The sequence below is a fragment of the Metschnikowia bicuspidata genome, assembly GCF_001664035.1.
Source record: "Metschnikowia bicuspidata var. bicuspidata NRRL YB-4993 chromosome Unknown METBIscaffold_8, whole genome shotgun sequence".
In the NCBI taxonomy this organism is placed as follows: domain Eukaryota; kingdom Fungi; phylum Ascomycota; class Pichiomycetes; order Serinales; family Metschnikowiaceae; genus Metschnikowia; species Metschnikowia bicuspidata.
The window spans coordinates 342,910-363,773 of NW_017387738.1; the positions used below are offsets into that span (position 1 = coordinate 342,910).

Sequence of the window (20,864 nt, forward strand, 5' to 3'; positions counted from 1 at the left end):
ATGAGGTGGAACATCTGATCAGTATGCAATTATTTTTTTGAACTACGATTGTGTATTTATCCTCACTTACGGTTTTTTTTTGGTTTTAGAACTGAGCGTTTGATCGTATACATCCTATATTTGCAAAGTCTAGACATAATCCAGATGTCTCAATGAGTGCGCGGGGATCGGAGTTGCAAAAATATACCTCACTTATTGAATGTTAGTCGAATTTGCGATGATAGTATAATTCAATCTGCGTTCCCGATTTCCAGATAAGTGTCTTGATTGTTTGTAACGTCATTTTAGCATCGAGTTCCTGGCCCTTACACTCCAACAGTAGCCATTCCGTAGCTGGTTTCTTCATTTTCATTTCCGTTGTCCTGGATTCAAACTTTTCGGTTAGAAACTGTAGGATTTTTCCAACTCGGAGCATACTGTGCGACGAGAGCTTGATGGTGGTTTCTATAGCGGGAAGCTTCTTGATTTTTTTCTGCGATTTGCCTCCGATTTTCATATTTGCTGGGAGCAGTGCATAATCCGTTTCTATTAAATGAAAAGAAATCTTTGGTTGTTCTTTCACCGGAAACTTGTTGTAAAGTATGGGTGTTCCTATCCATTTGGGTATGTTATACCTTAATTGATTGACGAGTTGGTTTTCAACAGTGACGTCACAATGTTCAAGTTGTTTTAAATCGCCCAAATGAAAACTGCAAAGGTCCCTGAAGTTACCCAAATCTGTAGAAGTCTCATAAACAATGATGAGAAGGTCTTCTGGAAAATAGCTGTCTGGAATAAGCGGCCTATATTCGTCGTCAGTTCCTTCTCTCAAAGTTCTCTCGTCACTATAAAGTGAGAAGAATGAGTCCACACAGTTCTTTTGTCCATGTGTACTGTACTTTTCTTTGTACAAGTGTTCATTGGACATTAGCATTTTGGCAATTGAATCATGAGGAACCTTTGCTGGAAGTCTATCACATGTATATGCTTCTATTCCCCCGGTTATATTACCGCCGGTAGAAGCCAAGGGAGATACGGCAATCTTGACACGAGGCACTGTGGAGGAAACTCTTGAAAATAATTTCTTTCGCTTGGGTATATCTTCGCCTTCAGTCGAGGAAGAGTCACCATTGAGAACTGGCACATTTGTTCCCGATTTTTCCCTAAAATCTCTCATACTTTCTCGAAGTCTTTTATCAGATTCCCATTCAAATTGACAATACTTCTGAAAAAGTGAGGTGAGAAATATCCGGCCAAGCCAAAAGCGGGTGTCGTTAGAAATAACCAAGGTTTTTGCCACGGTTGAACTTTTTTGGCTGCTATCCTCACTTGCCTTCAAAAACGGATAATCTTTCACGAGCTCATCGTAGTAGATTTCAACATTGCCGATATAAGTCTCCGAGAGAGTTACCAAGAGTTTTCCTGATCTTATATAAACTTCACACCAATTTGTGAGCACCTCGTTCGTTTGATTCAGTTGAAAGATAAGATCCATTTCCTTTGAACGCGATTTAAGCTCGTCATCTTTAAGACGCCTTGAGACACCTCCAAAAGGAACCAACTTGACAATTTTACAAATGAAAATATCCCAAATTTTTATATCACCGTTCACATATAATGCGATTAGTTGTCTCTTGTTCTTGAACATTTTTTTTGAGCTAATTGATTTAGGAGTGACACAAAACTCTTGGAATGGCGTTTTGTTAAATGGGATGGTGAGAATTTGATCGGAGGGAATGGGGTTAAGAAGCATTTCGATTGGCGTTTCATCCACAAATCGATTCGGATTAAACTCAACAGTTTCATCAAGGAGTTCGTCTTTGTAGGCATTGACATATTCTGAGGATGGACCTCCAGTTATGTTGAGAAACATAGATGTATATTGTGTTTCATTATCGGATTCATTCGTTTCTTGAGTATGTGGCAGAAAAGCCCGAGAAGTACCCGAGACGGACGATGCGATATCAATGTTCGTGGAATCCGTTGTGAGATGACTGATAATGTCGTAAAAATCAGAATCAAGGTCAGACTGGTTGACTGGTGAATCTAGCCCTGGGTTAGAATCATCATCAAACTTTCTATCTAGACAGTCCGAGTGATCCAGACATGCACGAAGGTATTGATATTTGGCCAAATCCTTAGTCTTTGGAATATTAAAGCGTTTCAAGGAATCGTAACAAGATGCAAATATCGAATTTTCGCCTTCAACACAGAGAGAAATGATCGGGGATGAAGCTTTTGCGACAAGGGTACACAATCCGATCTTCTCGTCTATGTAAGCTTGATCTGAACACATGAACGTAGAATTAAAGAAGCGGTCGTCTTCCTCATAGTTGGAATGTGTTGAAAGATAGTTTAAATCTGTCTTGATGATATTTCCCGCTTTATCGCCCGAATAAAACTCTTTGAAATCAGTGATAGAGCTTGATCCTGGATCGGACGAAGCACCTGTGCACAATGACCAAACAGCGTCGTCATGGACATCAAAATTTTTGTATACGTTGAAATTACGTAGATCCCAGAGTTTGATTGTACTATCAGAGGATCCACTTAAGATGAAGTTAGAATTCATCAAGAGACACCTTATAGTATCCTGATGTCCCACCAACTTTCGAATGAGATTGGCGTTTCCATCAATAGGTATCCTCCGGTCATACAAGTTGATGGTATTATTGGGACCCCCAGTGGAAATCAAGTATCCGTCATCGTTAGAAAGGGCGTAGATAGAACTGGTGAAATTTAGCCCCGTAGAGTTATTTTCGAAGTTGAGCACCGGAGCAAGCCGGCTCATATCCCAGACCACAACCTTCCCATCCAATCCACCACTGACGAGTGAATTCTGCAGCGGTATGGACGAGATCTTCTTGACATAGTCGGTATGAATATTTTGAAACTTTTGAACATGCCGTTCATCACCTTCTATGTCTATCAACTTCAAGGATAGATCTGCGCTCGCGGAGACCAAGTTACGGTCATTATTCACAAGCTTCAAGTCGTTCACCCAATCGAAATGAACATTATAACTTCTGGTGATAAGTGGGTCATAGGTGGATGTAGGCAGTGTATAGCCGAGCGGGGATGACGAAAGTGAGGTCTCTAGCTTCAAGATTGTTTCAGCAACATCTTGCAGATCGTCATAGTATACGTCTTCGTCCACGGGAATGCCAGATTTTGAATCTGGTGTTTGCTCCGTGGCTCCCCAAACCTTGACTGTGCCGTCTCGACTAGCGGTGTACAACTGCTGTCGGGACTTTGAAAATTGCATGGCATTTATGGGGAGAATATGATTCTCCTTCTCGCTAGTGTCTCCTAGCACGTATGATAGACCTTTTCGGGGGTGTGCCATTTTTGGAGGTGAAGTTGTGACTTGCTAATTTCGGGTTGATATGTTGGGCTCCTCGTACGTAGAAGAGTGCGGAGGCAATGCCGAAGGCGCCGCAATAGGGGAAAGAAGACACCCGCAGCGCGAAACCTTGATCAACGGCCACACTACGGAAATCCATCTTGTTTTCTACTTCAATTTTCGCGTCAGTACATAGAGAAATACCTAGAGAATGGTGCTGACCTACAGTATTTACCAGGCCCAAGCCAAATACACCAATTTCAGGCCCCTCATATCTACCACTCTCGCGTTTGTAGTTGATTCCAGTAGGCAGCTTCTATAGATTGAAGCGAGTTGACAATGCTGTATTGAGAGAAAGCATTGCCTTGGGACTACATCTCACACATGTGACAAATCGAAAATCTCTTGTTTCCTGGCGCGGAGGATCTCTTCAGTTGTGTATCGTGTGTGCATTGTTGCGACGAGCAAAAGTTTGCGAGTAAGTTGGGTTTGTCAGTCGAAAGCTGCAGACCGTCAACGCTTCAAGTTTTTTTCATATTCTTTCAATGCAGTGGCGAGGATCTCATTCTTGCGTGTGATCATGTACATGTCAGAAGTGTTGATAGTTGATCTTCCAGCATGTTCAGCAAAAAGCTCCAAATCTTCACCTAGTAGTAAAATTTGATTGTATACCAATTCGACTAGAGATGCAACGAAAGAAGGGCTTGCAGTAATTCCAAGATCCTGGCAATGCTCCTCCACCATTTTTGCTACACCTAAGTACACTGAGCCTTTAAGCTGGGTAGGCAAATCAGACATGACCGGCAAAGCAATCCAATCCAGATGTAATTGGGCGATTAGGATCTTTGCACCAGAGAATAAAGCAGACGATATATATGATCTTCCTTAGTCAGATTTGGGCAAGTGTGGGAGAAAGAATTGTTGGTTTTGAATCCACATCACCTGTCTCAATAGTTAGGTGCGAAATGCCGAATTACATAGTCGCGCGTATCCACTCCTATGTTCAATGGTCTACTTTCGACCAATGCATCAAAATTGAGAGTCTAGTGTACCTACACAATTTCATATACTTTTAGGGGAAGTTCTCTCTTGTTTATCAGTTCAATTTTGTAATGAAATTTTCCGAAGGCTTTGGGTCCAAACATTTGTTGTGCCCTCTCCGAAGGTCGACGTCGCCTCTGATTGGAAGATGAGCTTTCTCACAACTCTATACTGACCAAAATTTTGTTTGTGTCCCTAACCAAAGTACTCTGGGAATCCGGTATTCTGAATCTCATACACATTTATTTCCTGTCTTAAGATTATCATATGAGTTGTTTGTATGTCTACGCGAGGTATCAAATGGGTTTCAGCCAGCCACCCGCGTCGCGGTCCATTACATTTCCCTTCTTGGCGTAAATGACACGCGTCGAAGGAGATGCCTTATGATCTGCGATTCGCCATGCGCGATTCACCGATGCAATTTAAGATTCCCCATTTCCTCACTCTCACTACAACCGCTCCTTTCCTAAGTGAAATCAGAAAAAATCAACCAGTCTTTGGAACTTGCTTTTCAATACCTATCCAAAGAACAATAGTTGCTTCCATATTGCTCCTGTTACTTGCTTCACACCACTCTGAAGTATGCTTTCCCCCACCAAAAGAACGCTCGATCATGAACTCCCAACAACCAAGAGAAAAGCGCTTAAACCTAGAGTGAATGTTCATTTGTGTACACCTGAGCCTTCTCCCGTCAAAAGATCTGCAATTGATATCTCACTGAGCATCGTCGGACACGGTAGAAAACTTAATTTTTTCCAAGACTCTGTATACTCTAAGGCAAAGGCACTTTTTCAAAGAGGTGCTCAGAATGATGATCAGATCAACTTGACAGGCAGAGAGCAGGAGGCTTCGAAACTCAATTCATTTCTTGAAAATTCACTTCGAAACAAACTCTGCAACAGCATATACATCTCCGGACCTCCTGGAACGGGAAAAACAGCACAGACTCATCTTTCATTAAAAGATCTATGTAGTGGCCCCACAGATGGGACCCACGAAATCTACGGCACAAAGACTCGAGTCTTACATGTTAATTGCATGACGGTGACAAAGCCAGAGGATATATTCCACGAACTACATAATTCCATCGCAGGCAAGTCTTCAGGAAGAAAGAAAAGTTTCGACAACCTCTACGAAGCTTTGGCTTCAGGATCTGAGACAGAAGCTCTCGTTGTTGTTCTTGACGAGATGGACTACCTCATCACCAAGGACCAGCAGGTTCTCTTCCAATTATTTCACTGTGCCTCTCATTTGAAAACCTCGGCTCTTCAGACAAAGCTTATCATCGTGGGGATTTCTAATGCATTGGATTTGACAGACAAATTCTTGCCTCGTCTCCGAAGCAATGGCTTCAACCCTGAAGCTCTTCAGTTTTTGCCATATTCTGCCGAGCAGATCAAGCAGGTCGTGATCTCGAAGCTACAGTCATTGAACGATCATGACAAGGAAAACCTGACGACGAGGACTCTTCTCATGCATCCAGTTGCCATTCAGATGTGTTGCAAGAAATGTGCCACTGTGACTGGAGACTTGCGCAAGGCTTTCGATATTTGCTACAAAAGTATCGAGCTCGTGGAAAAGCAGGCAAAAGAAAGAGAGGACTTCGGTGCGTTGACCATGGAAGATGCACCCAAAGTTCTAATTTCGCACGTAGCGAAGGTTTGCACATCTGCATTTGGGGACTCGTCCCAGCAGAGAATTTCCAACTTGAATTTGTTGCAGAAGGCCGTACTATGCTGTCTTTTCAACCTGGAGAAAAACGCCAAGTCAAGCTCAGCACTCAGTGTAAATCAGCTTTACGACTATTACTGCAAGTATACATTGGAGGTTGTGGAAAACTTGCTCGGCAAGATCAGGAAGGGCGAATTCTTGGACATAATCAGCGCGTTAGAATCAGCGCTGGCGATCACAGTTTCTGTACAGGGGTCATCCTCCGGAGCCGTGGATTATGGAAACAGAAAAATTCAACCGAATGTCTCATACACGGACATGCTCAAGAGTAGCGAAAATGTGGGGATCTTAAAAAAAATACTCCTTGCCTAGATAATGTCGCGTGCTACATAAAATTAATCACACATTTGCATTATTAAACACATCATCCTAAATATTTTCACATCGGCTGTTGTTGTCATACCCGCTCCAGACGAAATTTGTGCAGATTAGACCAGCACTTGAGCATGCTGGATGTTATTTTAGTGGGACCCTCGGGATCACGTGATGCTCAGCACCCGAAGATGGGTATTCCTCGCGAACACAAATTCTCTAGCGTTTTCGTCTAGACCCTAAAGTCATTAATCCTTAGAACAAAAGAAGCCTCTTAGACGTTGCACATAGAGATCTAGAGCACACATTGTATAGGCATCCATTGGAGTGCATTGGTTTTATCCCACGCGTCTGAACCAAAGAAGACAAGCCTTGCATTGAGAAATTAGTCACAGAAAACCCCGTCTACAATGTCTTCAAGTCCCCGAAATTCGGGTCCTTCGAATCGGTACGGGAGCGAAAGTGATCACGGAAAACGAAGAAAAAGCTTTTTCCCTTCCCTGACAAGGCGAGATTTCAAAAGCTCGTCACACTCACCCCTGGCATTGCCCACTCCAGCTGGCACCGGTCTGGCATATGTTTCAAAACCTTCTCTACGAGGGGACCCCGCCGGGAATAGCGAATTTGCCCCAAGATCGCGATATCGCGACTCAGTCCCCTCTGGAAATTCCAGTAATCTCAACGGCTCTCGTCAGAATAGCTATTCTAAGGATGCGAGATACGCCTCTTATGGTACCAAGTATCCGTACACATCGAACTACCATCAGGATCGTACTAGCGGAGCCTACGGTTCTTTCAGCAGCGCCAAAAGAGCTGAAAACGAAATGAGTTCAGCTTACTCGACCTCTCGCGACTCTAGTTCGCGAGATATGGTGAATGGCTCGTCAACACGACCCGAAAAACCAGGGTTCTCACGAGAGTCTTGGAGCCGTGCAGAGAGGCCAAAACTGCACAATGCCAATGGCGGGAAGTCTCCTGGACTGTCTCGTTTTAATCCCAATAGCATTCCGCTCAGCTCCAGAACTGGCCTGAATGTATTATCATCATCTGTATCTAATGACTATCACAATGAACATCATGATTCATATGATGATTCTAGCTCTGGCAGGTGGAAGTCATATTCCCCTCCCAGAATTGACAGAAATGAGCGCAGCGGCCCCATAGGACCATCTGGCCAAGCAGCGAGATTTAACACACCTAAAGAGAGAATACGAAGTTCTGGTTTAACTAATAGCGTTGGATCATCCAAGCGCTCTGATGCATATTACTCACATAGAACTTTCAATTCCCATGATCGATTCGATAGAGGGCGTTATAGTGAAAGTTTGGATTCTAGAAGTCACAGAACTACCAGTGCGAATACTAGAGAGTACCATGCTAAACTGGCGTCTCCTCTGAGTGAAAGCTATTATAGAACTGATACAGGCGACGATTCCTCCATGACAACGCACAATGCGCCAGAGGTAGATCACATAGAAGGAGATGATGACGAGGATGAAGGGGAAGAAGAAGAAGAAGATGACGATGACGATGAAGACGACGACGACGACGACGACGAAGAAGAAGAAGAAGAAGAAGAAGAAGAAGAAGAAGAAGTACCCAACAAAGATGAAAAAATTTCGGTTGAGCTAGAAAGAATAATCGCAGTTCCAAAGAAATTGCCGAATCTAGAAAAACACGAAATTCATTCAGAGATCTCCGAAATTCCAAAACAGACTCTGAGTTCTAGTAATTATCAAGACACCCAAATGCATGATGGGTTACTGCTTGCTAGCGAAGACGCCACAAGTTCCGCTATCGAGTACCCCGATGGGTGCATATACCCACAATCGAAACTAGAATCTGAATATCATCAGTTGAAGTCGCTTTTACCCCAAGATACAGAGTACCTTCAGAAGGCAGCATCATTTGCATGCGGGAAGACAATTTTTTCTCAATTTCCCTTTTACTCCTATAACTTAAAGCGCTTTTCTGTTTTTCACGAGAATTATTTGCATATTTTAAAGAAAAACAGTCGCGAGTTGAAAAAGAGAAAACTCGTGTTAATTTGCAAGTACAAGGCATTGGCAGCTGAAAGTGAGAGACGGAGACAATTTATGGAAGAGCAACTCAAAATACTTCATCCACATGATGAAGAGGCGAGAAAAGAGCTTGAGGCAATCGATATTCGTGTGAAAAACCCAGAACCAGAAGTTGAAATTGCTCCAATTGATCCTCCAGTTCAAACAGGACGCCGTGGTCGCCGTCATGGTGATTCAGTGACAACTGAAGCGGAGTTCCAGGAAATTCTTCGAAGTTTAAAAAACGAACAAAACGACGATCCCGTGGCGCGGGCACGCCACGTTGCTGCAGAAATACCGGATCTTATCTTGGATCCCATTGAAAGACACGCTTTCAAATTCATGAACTCGAACAATTTTGTGCGCGACAAATCGAGTTGGGAGAAACGCATTAATACGGACTTTGAGACTAATTTTACTGAGACTGAACATGATTTGTTCTGCGACGCCTTTTGCAGATCTCCGAAACGATTTGGTGAGATATCCAGATGTATGGGTGGTATTCGTACCTTTGGCGAATGCGTTATGCACTACTATATCACCAAAAAGGCGGTCAACTACAAGCTTTTGGTATCTCAGTATAAGAAAAAGGCGTCCAACAAAAACGCGCGTCGCAAAAAGAAAGTGAAGTCCAAGATTCTTCCTTCAGCCGCGAGTAATGGGGTATCCACTCAAGGTGAAAGCACCCATGTGGATCCGCGGATCGAAATTATACCTCTCACCGAGGGTAAAATCGAAGACATAGACGAGAAGATGGCCGATGAAGAGAATAGCGACCATGAGAATCTAGAGCAACCAGAAAGAAAGAAAGCACGGCTCGAGTTTAGCCTAGGAGGTCCTTCAAAGACGGACCATAATGTTTTTCTAGAACGCGAAATGGAGACAAAAATATCCGATGAAAAGCCGGTATTGACTGCTTCCGAAAACCTTCAAATTTCAGGAGAGTCGCAAACAGCACATGTTGCGCCTATCATATCATCTAGCGATGTATTGGACGAATCCAGTGGGGGAGATGAAAAAAAGTCTCTCAAACACATAACTAGCTATTGGAGTATCACTGAGGTCGAGAGTTTCCCCCATCTATTGAACACCTATGGATCGAGATGGTCAGATATTGCCGCAGAGCTATCCACGAAAAGCAGTACAATGGTGAAGAACTACTACCAAAGAAACGCTGAAAAGCTTGGCTGGGTTGATTTAGTCTCTATTGCCGATCAACAACTAAAAGAAGATGACATCCACAAAGAAAAATCGAGGGAAGAAATTCAAAAGACTCCAGGTTTAAGGGAAGTATCTAAGAAAGCACCCATAATTCATGTTCATACTTCCGGCGAAATCAATGGTGCTACACTTTTTCAAAACCAGGAGGCGAGTTCGTGGGATAAAGACTCAGCTACGATCAATGGTCTTGTTTCAGATTGTTCCGATCCCCTACCTGAAGGATCAAGTGGCTCAATTGAAATAAAATTGGAGGATGCGGCGACTAAAGCTGATCTTCAAAAGCCATCAATCAAGAGTCTACTCAACAATGAAGCAACGCCGCACAAGAACCGAGAGTCCAGTTCCCATGCATCTCAACGAACGAATAATCTCTCGTCGCTTTTGAATGCTCCCTCGTCGCCTGCACCTGCACACGTGGCTGACACGAGTGTGGACAGAAAAAATAACAGTATCAACTCATTACTTGGATAAGCTTGCATCTGATTATTTCATCTCTCTGTGGTGGCAGTTCCTCAACTATTGCACATATCTGTTCATCTTACACCAGCTCTGAGACCATCTATGTTAATTATCCTTTATACTTCGACTGTCGCCTTGCCCGCCCAATATCGATGTGTGACATAATATTATTTTAATGATCAAATGTCAAATCTTTCGGTCCGAATAAATCATACAAACAATCTTTCTCTCGTGACGTAAGCTGATGATTATGCCTCGCAGTCTCATACAGTGGTGTTTCTTACTGTCTATGGTAAACACCCGTACCACCGAGCGAATTTGATTATTGCACGTTCTGAAAAATTTATGGCCAGGGTATAGGTGAAAGCACCAATAGAGCCCAGGCAGACAACACCGAAATGATCTCGAGAAGGGCCGTAGGGCAAATACAGTTTCATCAACGACTTTTTTCTCTGGGAATTTTCAGTCGGAACTCGAGCCCCAGCTTGCCCCAGCCACAGCAAATATCGTCGATGTCAAGTGATCGGCCTTCTGTTCCTTTGAATGCTGTTAAGGTGAGCAGATTCAGCGCTTCCCATGTGACCACTCGTTTCCACGACTGGGAGCTCGAGAGAATGAGAGTTGTGCCTACCTCTAGTGCATTTTATGGCGGAAACCCTGTTCACGATGACAACATGTACAAGTTGAACGCCATGATTAAGAAGTATAAAGACTTACCGACTAGAGTCATCGATATTAAGGAGTCAAATCTTCTCAAATTTATCACCCTTGCTGAGTACAAGAAGCTTGCGAACTCAGGGGCACGTGTTAAGGTCGGCCATCACAAGGCGTTGGTCGGGGCGTTGGGCCGTTTGAGAAGCATCCAGCCAGAATTGATGCCCGCAGAAGTGAGCGAATTGTTGAAGCAATATTTATCTTCAGGTGGAGACACAAGCAAGGAGCTGCAAAAAAAGATTAAGACTTTGGATGAGTTTGGTAGAGCCCTCACCGTGGGCAAGAGAAAAACTTCTGTGGCCTCTGTCTCCATGGTAAAAGGTGATGGCCAGGTGCTCATCAATGGAAGGTCCTTTATTGAATACTTTCCCAGAGACACTGACCGTTTGAAGATTGCATTTCCATTCAAAGTAGTGAGCCAAGAAGGCCAGTACAATATTTTTGTTGAGACTCACGGTGGAGGTGTCAGCGGCCAGGCCGAGGCCACCATGTACGGTATTGCCAAAGCCCTTGTGGTCTTCAATCCTTTGCTTAAGCCTCGGTTGAGAGAGGCGGGCTTAATGACTAGGGACTCTAGAGTCGTTGAGAGAAAGAAGCCAGGCAAGGTCAAGGCCAGAAAGTCCCCTGCCTGGGTCAAACGTTAAATCTTCTCCCTGTACATATACACCAAAATTAGACGACTTTCGAAGCCCTGTCATCTGATTGATTCTTTGAAGCATATATTCATGTCCTGTGCCAAGGTCTCTATTCGGGCAACGCCAATGACTCCAAGTATCGCAACACGCTCTCGACTTCTCCTTTCTCGTACTTGGTGATTTTTCCTTGAAACGATGTACCTTTTCCGCCCCCCTTAATGTTTTTGATGAGACATTTTAATTTCTGCTGTATTTCTTCTGCGAGGGGCCCCATGATTTTCACCATTCCTCCATTCCCGGACTTGTAGTCACCATTGAGGTACACGACAGTGTGGGCCAGGGACAAATCTACACCAGCATCTTTGTTTGCATTGATGAGTGTGGTGAGCTCTTTTTGCGCCATTGTGAGGTATTCTGGCGAGCTGTCTTGTCTGTAAATGGACGCAATCTTTGCATTTGTGTCCCTGAACAACGTAAACACCTTTGATGCTTCAATAGCAGCCAACTCTTTCAAAAGGGTGCTTTCCCTCGACAGGCTTTTCTTGTAATTTTGGTTAAGGTCAGCAACCTTCGAGGCGACTTCATCAATCTGGCATGACAACTGCGTCCCCAGAACATCTTTGAGCATCAGATGATATGCGGCAAGCTGACGAGAGACTCTGGAGCCACACATGAAGTGGAGTCTCGAATTTCCGCCGCGCACATTTGTCTGATGCAAGAATGAGACCGCCTGAATTTGCCCAGTATTGGTCAAATGGGTACCACAACATGGATTAGAATCGATGTCCCCGATCTGCACGACTCTTACAATACCTTTCGACAAGTCGTAGTCGTCTGGAATATGGGATGTGTCAATTTCTCTGCCCAGCTGGTCTGGCGTAGTCACCTTGATTGGAATACCCTGCACAATCATGTCATTCACTTTCTCGCTCACTTCATCGATGATGCTCTGCTCAACTTTGCGGGGAAGCTCGATGTAGTTGATTGTATCGCCCATAGACCAGCTCAATGTTTCCAAATCGTAAGTATCAAACACTGCGGATATCAAATGCTGCCCCGTGTGTTGCTGCATAATGTCAAGCCGTCTTTTCCAATCGACCTCAAGGGAAACCTGCGAGCCTACTTCCACCGGTTTGGGTGTTACATGTACCGCAGTCAATTCCTGGCGGAGCACCATTTGCACAGGAATCTTTTCTGAAGCCGTCGCTATGTTTCCCGTGTCAAAGGGCTGACCCCCTCCTTCAGGAAATAGAATAGTGTCCTGGAGCTCCAAAGCATACAATGATTCCTCAAACTTTTGCTCTTTTTCAGTGCTTTTCTTGTTTTGGTTCTGCTTATCTTTTGAGGTTTTGATTGGCTCGTACTTTTTGCAGGAAACCACTGTTGTCTGAAAAGTCTTGAGAAATGAGTTTCTCTGGCACGCTAAAGCACCCACTATGGTGGAACTGGTTACGCAAGAAGCCATATTGTATTCTTGTGAATGAGAGACTTTTGAGTGATACCCCAACTCTAGAGTTCAACGTATCTTCGAAGCGCGCTCGCTAACTGCGCGGAATCATGGAAGGCCGCCCTCCTGGCTCAGGCTTTAAAAAACCGCGAAATACAACTGGTTGCAAGAAGCAGCAAAGACTCACAGCAATTGCGGGCTTTCAGAATATAGCTCGTCCAATGATCCGTCGCTGAACGAGGAAAACAGGCTCGCTTTGTATAACCTCCTACTATCTTTCGGTACTATTTCACTGATAGCTTGCGTGCAAGACCCGCATCCTAGAATATGGTTAGTTATCGCGTCGCGCTAAATGCACCATTCAAGACTAGACGGGCAATATTCCGACCATGGCTAAGTTTAGATTGACTAGAGAATTGGCCAATATTATCCAGGATTCTGGCTTGAGCACCACAGAGAAAGACCACGTCTTGGCCAAGGATACAATAGACCATGTGTTCTTGGTGGAATTCTACCGCACATATCGGCCTAGAGCTTCGATGTTGGAGCTCCTTCAAACCACACAACTCGTGATTCTTGATAAGAACCCTCGTAATGAAAACGAAACAAAACCAGAGCTGTTTGTCAAATTGATGGAGGATCTAAGGCTCAGGAACAAAGAAGAAGAGTACCAAAAACTCGTCAACCCTAGCCCGACATTGAACACATTGTACGAGCAAAAATACCACGATGAGCCTTTCAATAGCGTAAGACAGCATAAGGAAACAAAAACACACATCACAACTATGTTCAATATATTAATTAGTGTTGCCAGTGTGGTTTACGCGATCTGGTACTGGACAGACTCGTCATGGGGTATTAGAGACAGCTACAGGGTATTGCTTTGCATTTTCTTCGGTATACTTATTCTAGTGGCGGAAGTCGTCGTATACATGGGATACCTTAGACGAATAGAAGAAGCCAAGATAAAGGAGCGCAACAAAAAAGAGTTGAAGAAAGTGGTTCGCTCCTTCACCGTTAACTAAGTGGCCGCGGCTGCGGCAACTTTTTCTTTCTCTGCCACGCTGGCAAACGGAGGACTATCAGGGAGCAGTTTTAGGTTGACATACTGAGGAACTGTGCTGAAACCCCAGTCAAGATGCCTATTGCGCATCACGGCTTGCTCGAAACTCCACTTCAAAAGAATGAGGTAGAGCTCCCAGTAGCTGAAGTCTGGCCACAAAGTGTCCAGAAAAACAATACTGCAGTTGGAAGTGCATTGCCACAAAAGAAAGTCGCTGAGTCTCGTGTGGCCGCTTGTTCTTAGGAGTATATCGAGAGGCTGACTCGGGTCTCTTGTGTACAAATTTTCCGTGAGTAAGCGCTCGCATATTTCGTTCTTGGTGATATCTTTCGACTGGTGTTTTCCCACAACCTCCCTGACCGAGTGAGTTATTTCATCGCGCGAGGTATACGCAAAGCACACATTTAGGTATGCAGAAACTTTGGACGTTTTGGTCTCGCTCTCAAGCTTCTCCAAGTCTTCCAAGAGACTGGGTTCGATCAAGGATCTGTTTCCAATGATGCGGACTTGTATATTATGCTCACTAACTGTGGCCGTTTTGTAGACAGACTCAAGAAATTTCCTGAGCAAGGAAAGAATATCATCGATCTCGCTTTTAGGGCGCTTAAAATTCTCGATTGAAAACGCATAAATGGAAATTTCCTTTATGCCAATTTCGTAGCATGATTCCAAGGCCTGAAAAGTCAGTAAATGCCCCAAGTGAGAAAACATGAGGTTATGGAGCAATTACAGCTCAACCTCGGGACCATTACGTACTGTTTTAAGGGCTTCTGCACCTGCTTTGTGGCCCTCTTTGGTAAAGAGGCCTTTTTCCTTTGCGTATCTCCGGTTGCCATCCATGATGAAGCCCACATGTTTGGGAATGCGGCCCTGTTTCAAGATTTCGATGGATTTGTGCCTGACAAATCTACAATGCTTTATACTTTTGGGAATAGTAAATATTTTATCGAATACGTTGAACCCCATTTTGGTTTGCTGGAGAAAGGCACAATGAATACTGAGGAACCGGGTGCAAATGGCCGCGAAATCCGCAGAAAGGGTCTCCCCACTGGCACGGCAGCATTCGCACACCGGATATGATATTTACTTGCGCACGTTTTGTTTCTTTTTTATGACTCCTTTTGAAATTCTTATACATGGAAGTCTCCAAGAAATTGGTTAATGGTTCGTTGTCATAATATTCCATGCGTAAGGTGAGGCCTTGCACACCCCTCTTGACCTACACGTCTTGCGGTAAACCCGGGTTCCAATAAAAGCCACCATTTCTCCTAAAGAAAGGAGATGATCTTGAGTCCTGAAAAATTCACAGAAGACATGCCGAGAATTTCCAGACCGTCGTTATCAACCAAATCAAGAGTTGTGCTACACAACTGGTATGACCCACTCGGGTTCTTTTACTCACATCTCATATATAGGCCAAAAATCACATACAGTATTCCTGGTAAACAACGTTTGAAGCCTCATCGAACTACGATACATTCTTCGTATTAATTATCATCTCCAGCACATGGACCGGACTCGCGTACATGCAGTTCGAGGGCCAGAATGGTTTGTGTGCTTGCATCAGGGCATCCCAGCTAACGGGATCCAAACAACGCACACACTACACCTGCATTCAACCACGAGGCACAACGAATCGTGCAACTACAGATCGCTACAAAATCATCAAGAGATCGCTACAAAATCACCAAGAAGTCTGCTCTCCATACAACAGGGAAATGTCTGCGTTCCGCAAAAACCCCGATCCAAGTCCCCAGGACTCAAGACATCGCCAACTGAAGAAAGATGATGCCATCAGGCGCAAGATTGAACACGAGCTTTCAAAGAAACGTAGCTTGGGCTCCCGGGTGTCCCGTCGCGGGAAGGCGCTCCCAGGAACAGTCATGTATTTGAAACCCTCGGAGCCCATTATTTGTAAGATTTCAGCAACGGTGTACGAGGCTGCGCAGTTGATGTCTGCCCGCAGAGAAAATTGCATTTTGGTGGTGAACGACCACGGTGAGTTAATTGGCATATTCACTGCGAAAGACTTGGCCTTCAGAATCGTGGGGTCGGGATTGAGTGCCACCACAGTGACCATCGACCAGATCATGACTCCATCGCCGCTATGTGCAAACTCGAACAGCCCAGCCGCTGAGGCATTGACCCTTATGGTGGAAAAGGGGTTCAGGCATCTTCCCGTCTTGGATGACCAGAACCGCATTGTCGGGGTGCTCGACATCACCAAGTCCTACGCACAGCAGATGGAGAAATTAGAGAAGTTGAGCGTTTCTTCGAAAAAATTGCATGAGGCGCTTGACAACGTGCACCTTGAGATCGGCTTGGCCGACCAGTCGCCGTACGTACTTGAGTACTTTGCCAGCTTGAAGTCCAAGATGGACGGGCCCACGCTTCTGTCGGTGTTGGATCATACCACCAGCCCCGTATACGCGACAATCAAAACCTCGGTTTACGAGGCAACCTTGCTCATGAAGGAAAATCGCACCACTGCAGTGTTGGTGAAGGACACCAACGACGTGGTGTCGGGAATCTTCACCTCCAAAGACGTGGTGTTGCGGGTGATTGCCGCAGGCCTAGATCCCCGAAAATGCTCACTTGTGAGGGTGATGACGCCTCAGCCAGATGTGGCCAATTACTCGTTTCCTATCCAGTCGGCGTTGCGCCAGATGTTTGATGGGCATTTCTTGAATCTTCCTGTTGTTGGTGACAACAAGGAAATAATTGGCATTGTGGATGTGTTGAAGTTAACTTACGCCACATTGAACCAGATCAAGAAGATCGAGCTGACTTCTGCAGAAAACTCTGCCAGCAATTCTCCAGAGGAGGGTCCCGCCTGGAACAAGTTTTGGACTTCGCTTGACAACGATGACTCCGACTCCATGCATTCAGACTCAATCACAAGTGCACCTGATGTCACTCCATCTGAATTTAGGTTGTTCAATGTAGACATTAGGCCTTCGGACTCGATATCTGCGGTAGAGGAGAGTATGTCCTCGAAGCCAGCCGACTCGAGTATTCTGCTCAGCGAAGAAACTTTTATTTTCAAATTCAAGTCGCCTGCAGTTCGTGGCCGTGTTCATCGTGTCTCCGTGAAGCCCAACGAGACTCTTGAAGATTTAAGAAGGTTCATTGATGCAAAGCTTCACCAGACGGATTATGAAGCTTTGAAAGTCTTTGATCATCTGAAAGAGACATATGCCATAAGCTACATTGATGACGAAGGTGACGTGGTATCCATCACGTCAAACGAAGACTTGAGAGATTGCGTGAAGGTTAATCGTGACTTCCAAAGCAACAAGGCCGACTTATACCTCCACAGTCCCAACGAGGCTGCCCCAGTTGATTTGTCGAGACGCCCGGGACATAATGTTCAACCAGCCAGTGGCGAATTGATTTCTGGAATTCCAAACTATGCAATTATATCTGGGGTATTGTGCTTAGCGTCGGCGCTCACAGCTGTGATGGTTGTTTCCAACAAAAGGTGATGCACATAGAAGCAAACCCATTATTTAATACGCACCGGCCTGATTAACATACCAGCGCACAGTCTGACTTCGAATTGTTCATTTTTCATATATTTACATGGTATTTCTGAAGCGGATGTTAATCACTCGTTCTCCAATGCCTGTTTCTTCAAATCTTGAAAGATCTCCGCCTGTTCCTTCTCACTGAATTCAATGTTCAAGTAAACATTTGGCTGATCCTTGAAGTCCTCCGGTCTCAACACAATAGCGTTAGGGTTTCTTTCACTCGACCATCTGTGGGCTATTTGCTTCTGCAAGGCTTCATACAAATACTCCACATCGTGCGATCTAGAAATAGTGTGATCTTTGATATCGAAACCAAGTTTCTGTTGCACGATCTTAACAAATTCAAATCTTTTTTGTAAATCACCGAGGCTCGTGGTAGCGTAACTTTCTGCGCTGATCTCTGAGCCGTGGCTTTCCTGGTATGCCTTGTTGATGGCATCTGCAACCATTTCTTTTGTCACTGATGCCTCAATGTCTCGTGCAAGCACGAGCTTCTCCTTCCACTGAGAGATCTTGAAACCAGGAATGTCAGACTCAGGGTCAAAAGCCTTGTGAGAGGGGGAGTTTTCTTCGTTCAAGACGAGAATCTTCGAGTTTGGATCCACGGCATATTCGTCCTGCTTCTCGATGAGCTCTTTTGTCTTAGACTCCTTGGAACCAAAGATGTTTTTCAAAAAGAAAGAGCGAGGCGATGTCACAAAAGACCTTTGGCCTATGCTTCTTCCAAGAAAACGTGTGGAGATCATTAGGTGAAATTTTGGGCCTCGGCGTTCAACAGACCTTCTACGAGTCCGCTCTTTTACGCTAGAAAAAATTGAAAGTGTGTATCTGTATGCAGTATGAACTGCGATCATGAGTTTGAAAATCTATCACAACAGCATTGCCTACAAGACAACTCTTTTCTTTGACTCCCTCTTCCTCTTCCGTTTTTCTGATATCTTAGTTTTGAGCCTCCTTGCGCCATTGTAGCCCATGTACGCCATCACCACAAGCAACGCGACCGAACCCAGATCAGACATCGCAATTGCTGCAAGAGATTTCGCACCCACAATAAATTTGGGGTGTGCTTGGTATGATTCAATGAGAGCCTCGTCGTAGAACAGCCTCTTGGCGTTTGTAATTTCGCTGGGAAGATTCAAAACTTCCGCCGTGGTAGACAGTGCTCCTGATGTGCTAGTGGGCGTGGCTGTTGATGCCGACACAACAGACGTAGTAACCGTGACCTCGCCTTGTTCGCACCAGTTGTTGACAGGAATACAATTGAAGTACTTGCACCACAGGCAGGTCTCCTCGTTATTTTCTTGTTTCTTTGACTTGAGGTTTTTTGTGAGGAGTGCAAAATAGACAATCGCAAGAACTAAACTGGTGATTCGCGCAACCGCCCATAGAGCCACTTTCCACCGAACTTTATCCCAAAGCTTGCAAATTGGATTCCAATTGTCGACAAATGACTTCCACGTTGTCGTATCAGAGTCATATGTGTAGACTCCCTTCTTGTAAACAAAAGACGGGTCAGGAAGAAGAAGTATGGACGTCAATACTCCCATGCAAAAGCCGCCTATATGAGAAAAATTGTCTAGACCGGGAAGAAGACCGAGCACAAAAGAGACAACAATCTCCAAGACCATAATTAGGATAAATGTCTTGTAGCGTTTTGTCTCGTAGATGTTTGTGTTTCTTGTTCCACAGTATATGAACAAAAGAAAATTTGCTGCAATGATTCCGAACAAGGAACCCGAGGCCCCAGTGGACGCAACTCCATTTTGGGAGAAGTTGGCACCAAGTAGGAATCCAGCGACACCGCTTGCGATATATATGATGCTGTATTTGAGCCACCCAATACTGCGTTCGACTGCCAATCCCATAGTCAACTGCAAAATCATGTTGAAGAAGATATGTAAGATACCCGCATGCAAGAAGATCGGAAGCACGATTCTATAGTACTGACTCGGGACGAATTCATTGTCGACGATTGGTATACCACTTAGTCCACAAAGCTCATTTAAGTTACACACATTTGTATCCGTGGATGTCGAATTTGGACACGGAAACTGTATTGAGGTATCCAGAGTTATGCCTTGAATCTTGTGCATGCATGGCACATAGCGTGCTCCCATATTGATCAAAACATAAGTGGAAGGGCCTATCATTGGATTGAAGTACGGCTTTGTCTGAAATGGTGAGCCTGTCCAAATCCCCATCTTAACCAATTCCACTATGAATACGATCACCTGGGCGGTGGTCACGAGGATCGAAAACCACGGTAGTTTTGTGTAGTGGAAGCGGGGCAAGCGATTTGCAAGCATTCTCCTATTCCGTTCGTTGTGGAGTATATGCTTTTCTAGCAAAAGGCTTTCACTTTCAGCGTCAGTGACATGGGAAATCTGGGCGTCATTTTGCGCAGACACTGTATAGCCCTCATTGAGGAGGTCATTTGAGCTCTGAAATGGATTTGATAGCCGAAATGAGGTTGAGCTCTGATCAAATGGGTTTTGTGAAACAGTTGTTAGCTCGTACAGCTCTGCAGAATTGTGAGTGTCGTATTCCTTATTCATACCTAACGTGTCCGTTTGGAAGTTAGAATAAGATCGCTCGTCACGTAGTGGTGTGTGCCTCAGGTGTCCATCTTCAATGGGAGAATAAGGTCTGACCCGACCTGTCTCTGGGTGAGCATTATTCTGCTGGGTTCCAAAGTTATCTCGTGAATTGTTGGCACTTCTCAGGTACCAATTAATGCTCTGCGAATCTGCATTGCCTACGAACTTATCTCTGAACCTAGACATCAATAGCGCGTTCGTGTGTGGAATGTAGAGTAGTTTCTTTCTGTTGGGGTTAATCTCAATATGGAGCAAATATATTTACGTCGAATGTTATTGGTTTTGACAGTCCCGACAGTTATTGTTGGGGCAGACTTGGACTGGTTTTTGTTTCCGGCTTCATGGTGGAACGCGCATTTCATTATTTATGTCGGGCAGGCAGTGTGGCGGAGCAGTAATTTGGACGTACTAAATTTAGTGGACCACGGTATCTCCCGAAAGTTCTGTCAAAATTGATTCTCTTTATTTTTTCAATACCGTGAAATGTACGCCAAATTCAGTAGTCTGCTGATAATAGGACAACATGCAAAGATACATGTATTTATGTATATATGTGTATATGTTTGCCACATGTTTGCCACATGTTCGCTGGCTTAGGAGGGAATATGCAACGCGGTATCGAAAGGGCATTCACCATGACTACGTTCTATGTCCTAGCCAATATTTGCAAAACCGGAACAACATGCCATTTTCATAGATCTGAGATACAGCAGTACTATCCACAATCTAGAG

General features: G+C 44.5%; 11 protein-coding genes across 11 annotated transcripts; 5 read left to right on the plus strand and 6 right to left on the minus strand.

Annotated features, from left to right (window-relative positions):
- Positions 1–202: 202 nt before the first annotated feature.
- METBIDRAFT_13839 (uncharacterized protein) lies at positions 203–3,325 on the minus strand (the record flags this gene model as incomplete). The annotated part of the gene is made up of 1 exon (XM_018854434.1): positions 203–3,325. One exon carries the CDS (start codon positions 3,323–3,325, stop codon positions 203–205), a length of 3,123 nt encoding a protein of 1,040 aa, XP_018709628.1.
- A 510-nt stretch (positions 3,326–3,835) lies between these two features.
- Positions 3,836–4,120, minus strand: METBIDRAFT_80036 (uncharacterized protein; the record flags this gene model as incomplete). Its single annotated transcript, XM_018859163.1, has 1 exon — positions 3,836–4,120. One exon carries the CDS (start codon positions 4,118–4,120, stop codon positions 3,836–3,838), a length of 285 nt encoding a protein of 94 aa, XP_018709629.1.
- A 1,251-nt stretch (positions 4,121–5,371) lies between these two features.
- On the plus strand, positions 5,372–6,501 carry CDC6 (AAA family ATPase). Its single transcript, XM_018856384.1, has one exon. It carries the CDS (start codon positions 5,402–5,404, stop codon positions 6,404–6,406), a length of 1,005 nt encoding a protein of 334 aa, XP_018709630.1. The 5' UTR covers positions 5,372–5,401; the 3' UTR covers positions 6,407–6,501.
- Positions 6,502–6,638: 137 nt separating this feature from the next.
- SNT1 (Snt1p) lies at positions 6,639–9,926 on the plus strand (the record flags this gene model as incomplete). Its single annotated transcript, XM_018859296.1, has 2 exons — positions 6,639–9,657; positions 9,915–9,926. The coding sequence occupies exons 1-2, from the start codon at positions 6,817–6,819 to the stop codon at positions 9,924–9,926; spliced, it is 2,853 nt and encodes a 950-aa protein (XP_018709631.1). The 5' UTR covers positions 6,639–6,816.
- A 732-nt stretch (positions 9,927–10,658) lies between these two features.
- On the plus strand, positions 10,659–11,504 carry MRPS9 (mitochondrial 37S ribosomal protein uS9m; the record flags this gene model as incomplete). The annotated part of the gene is made up of 1 exon (XM_018858154.1): positions 10,659–11,504. One exon carries the CDS (start codon positions 10,659–10,661, stop codon positions 11,502–11,504), a length of 846 nt encoding a protein of 281 aa, XP_018709632.1.
- Positions 11,505–11,604: 100 nt separating this feature from the next.
- Positions 11,605–12,960, minus strand: METBIDRAFT_47318 (putative alanine--tRNA ligase; the record flags this gene model as incomplete). Its single annotated transcript, XM_018858150.1, has 1 exon — positions 11,605–12,960. One exon carries the CDS (start codon positions 12,958–12,960, stop codon positions 11,605–11,607), a length of 1,356 nt encoding a protein of 451 aa, XP_018709633.1.
- Positions 12,961–13,331: 371 nt separating this feature from the next.
- VPH2 (Vph2p) lies at positions 13,332–13,967 on the plus strand (the record flags this gene model as incomplete). Its single annotated transcript, XM_018859164.1, has 1 exon — positions 13,332–13,967. The coding sequence occupies one exon, from the start codon at positions 13,332–13,334 to the stop codon at positions 13,965–13,967; it is 636 nt and encodes a 211-aa protein (XP_018709634.1).
- Positions 13,968–13,993: 26 nt separating this feature from the next.
- Positions 13,994–14,911, minus strand: SRT1 (ditrans,polycis-polyprenyl diphosphate synthase; the record flags this gene model as incomplete). The annotated part of the gene is made up of 2 exons (XM_018855311.1): positions 13,994–14,680; positions 14,762–14,911. Coding segments are annotated over 2 exons (837 nt in total), but the record flags the coding sequence as incomplete, so codon positions are not given.
- Positions 14,912–15,723: 812 nt separating this feature from the next.
- On the plus strand, positions 15,724–17,490 carry METBIDRAFT_47561 (uncharacterized protein; the record flags this gene model as incomplete). The annotated part of the gene is made up of 1 exon (XM_018858189.1): positions 15,724–17,490. One exon carries the CDS (start codon positions 15,724–15,726, stop codon positions 17,488–17,490), a length of 1,767 nt encoding a protein of 588 aa, XP_018709636.1.
- A 122-nt stretch (positions 17,491–17,612) lies between these two features.
- On the minus strand, positions 17,613–18,281 carry METBIDRAFT_47516 (mitochondrial 54S ribosomal protein YmL13; the record flags this gene model as incomplete). Its single annotated transcript, XM_018858181.1, has 1 exon — positions 17,613–18,281. One exon carries the CDS (start codon positions 18,279–18,281, stop codon positions 17,613–17,615), a length of 669 nt encoding a protein of 222 aa, XP_018709637.1.
- A 435-nt stretch (positions 18,282–18,716) lies between these two features.
- RBD1 (Rbd1p) lies at positions 18,717–19,859 on the minus strand (the record flags this gene model as incomplete). The annotated part of the gene is made up of 1 exon (XM_018855278.1): positions 18,717–19,859. A coding segment is annotated over one exon (1,143 nt), but the record flags the coding sequence as incomplete, so codon positions are not given.
- Between the last annotated feature and the right edge of the window lie 1,005 nt (positions 19,860–20,864).

Excerpts from the sequence above, each read along its gene's own strand:
- CDC6 (XM_018856384.1), top strand. The coding sequence starts at position 5,402 with ATGACGGTGACAAAGCCAGAGGATATATTCCACGAACTACATAATTCC.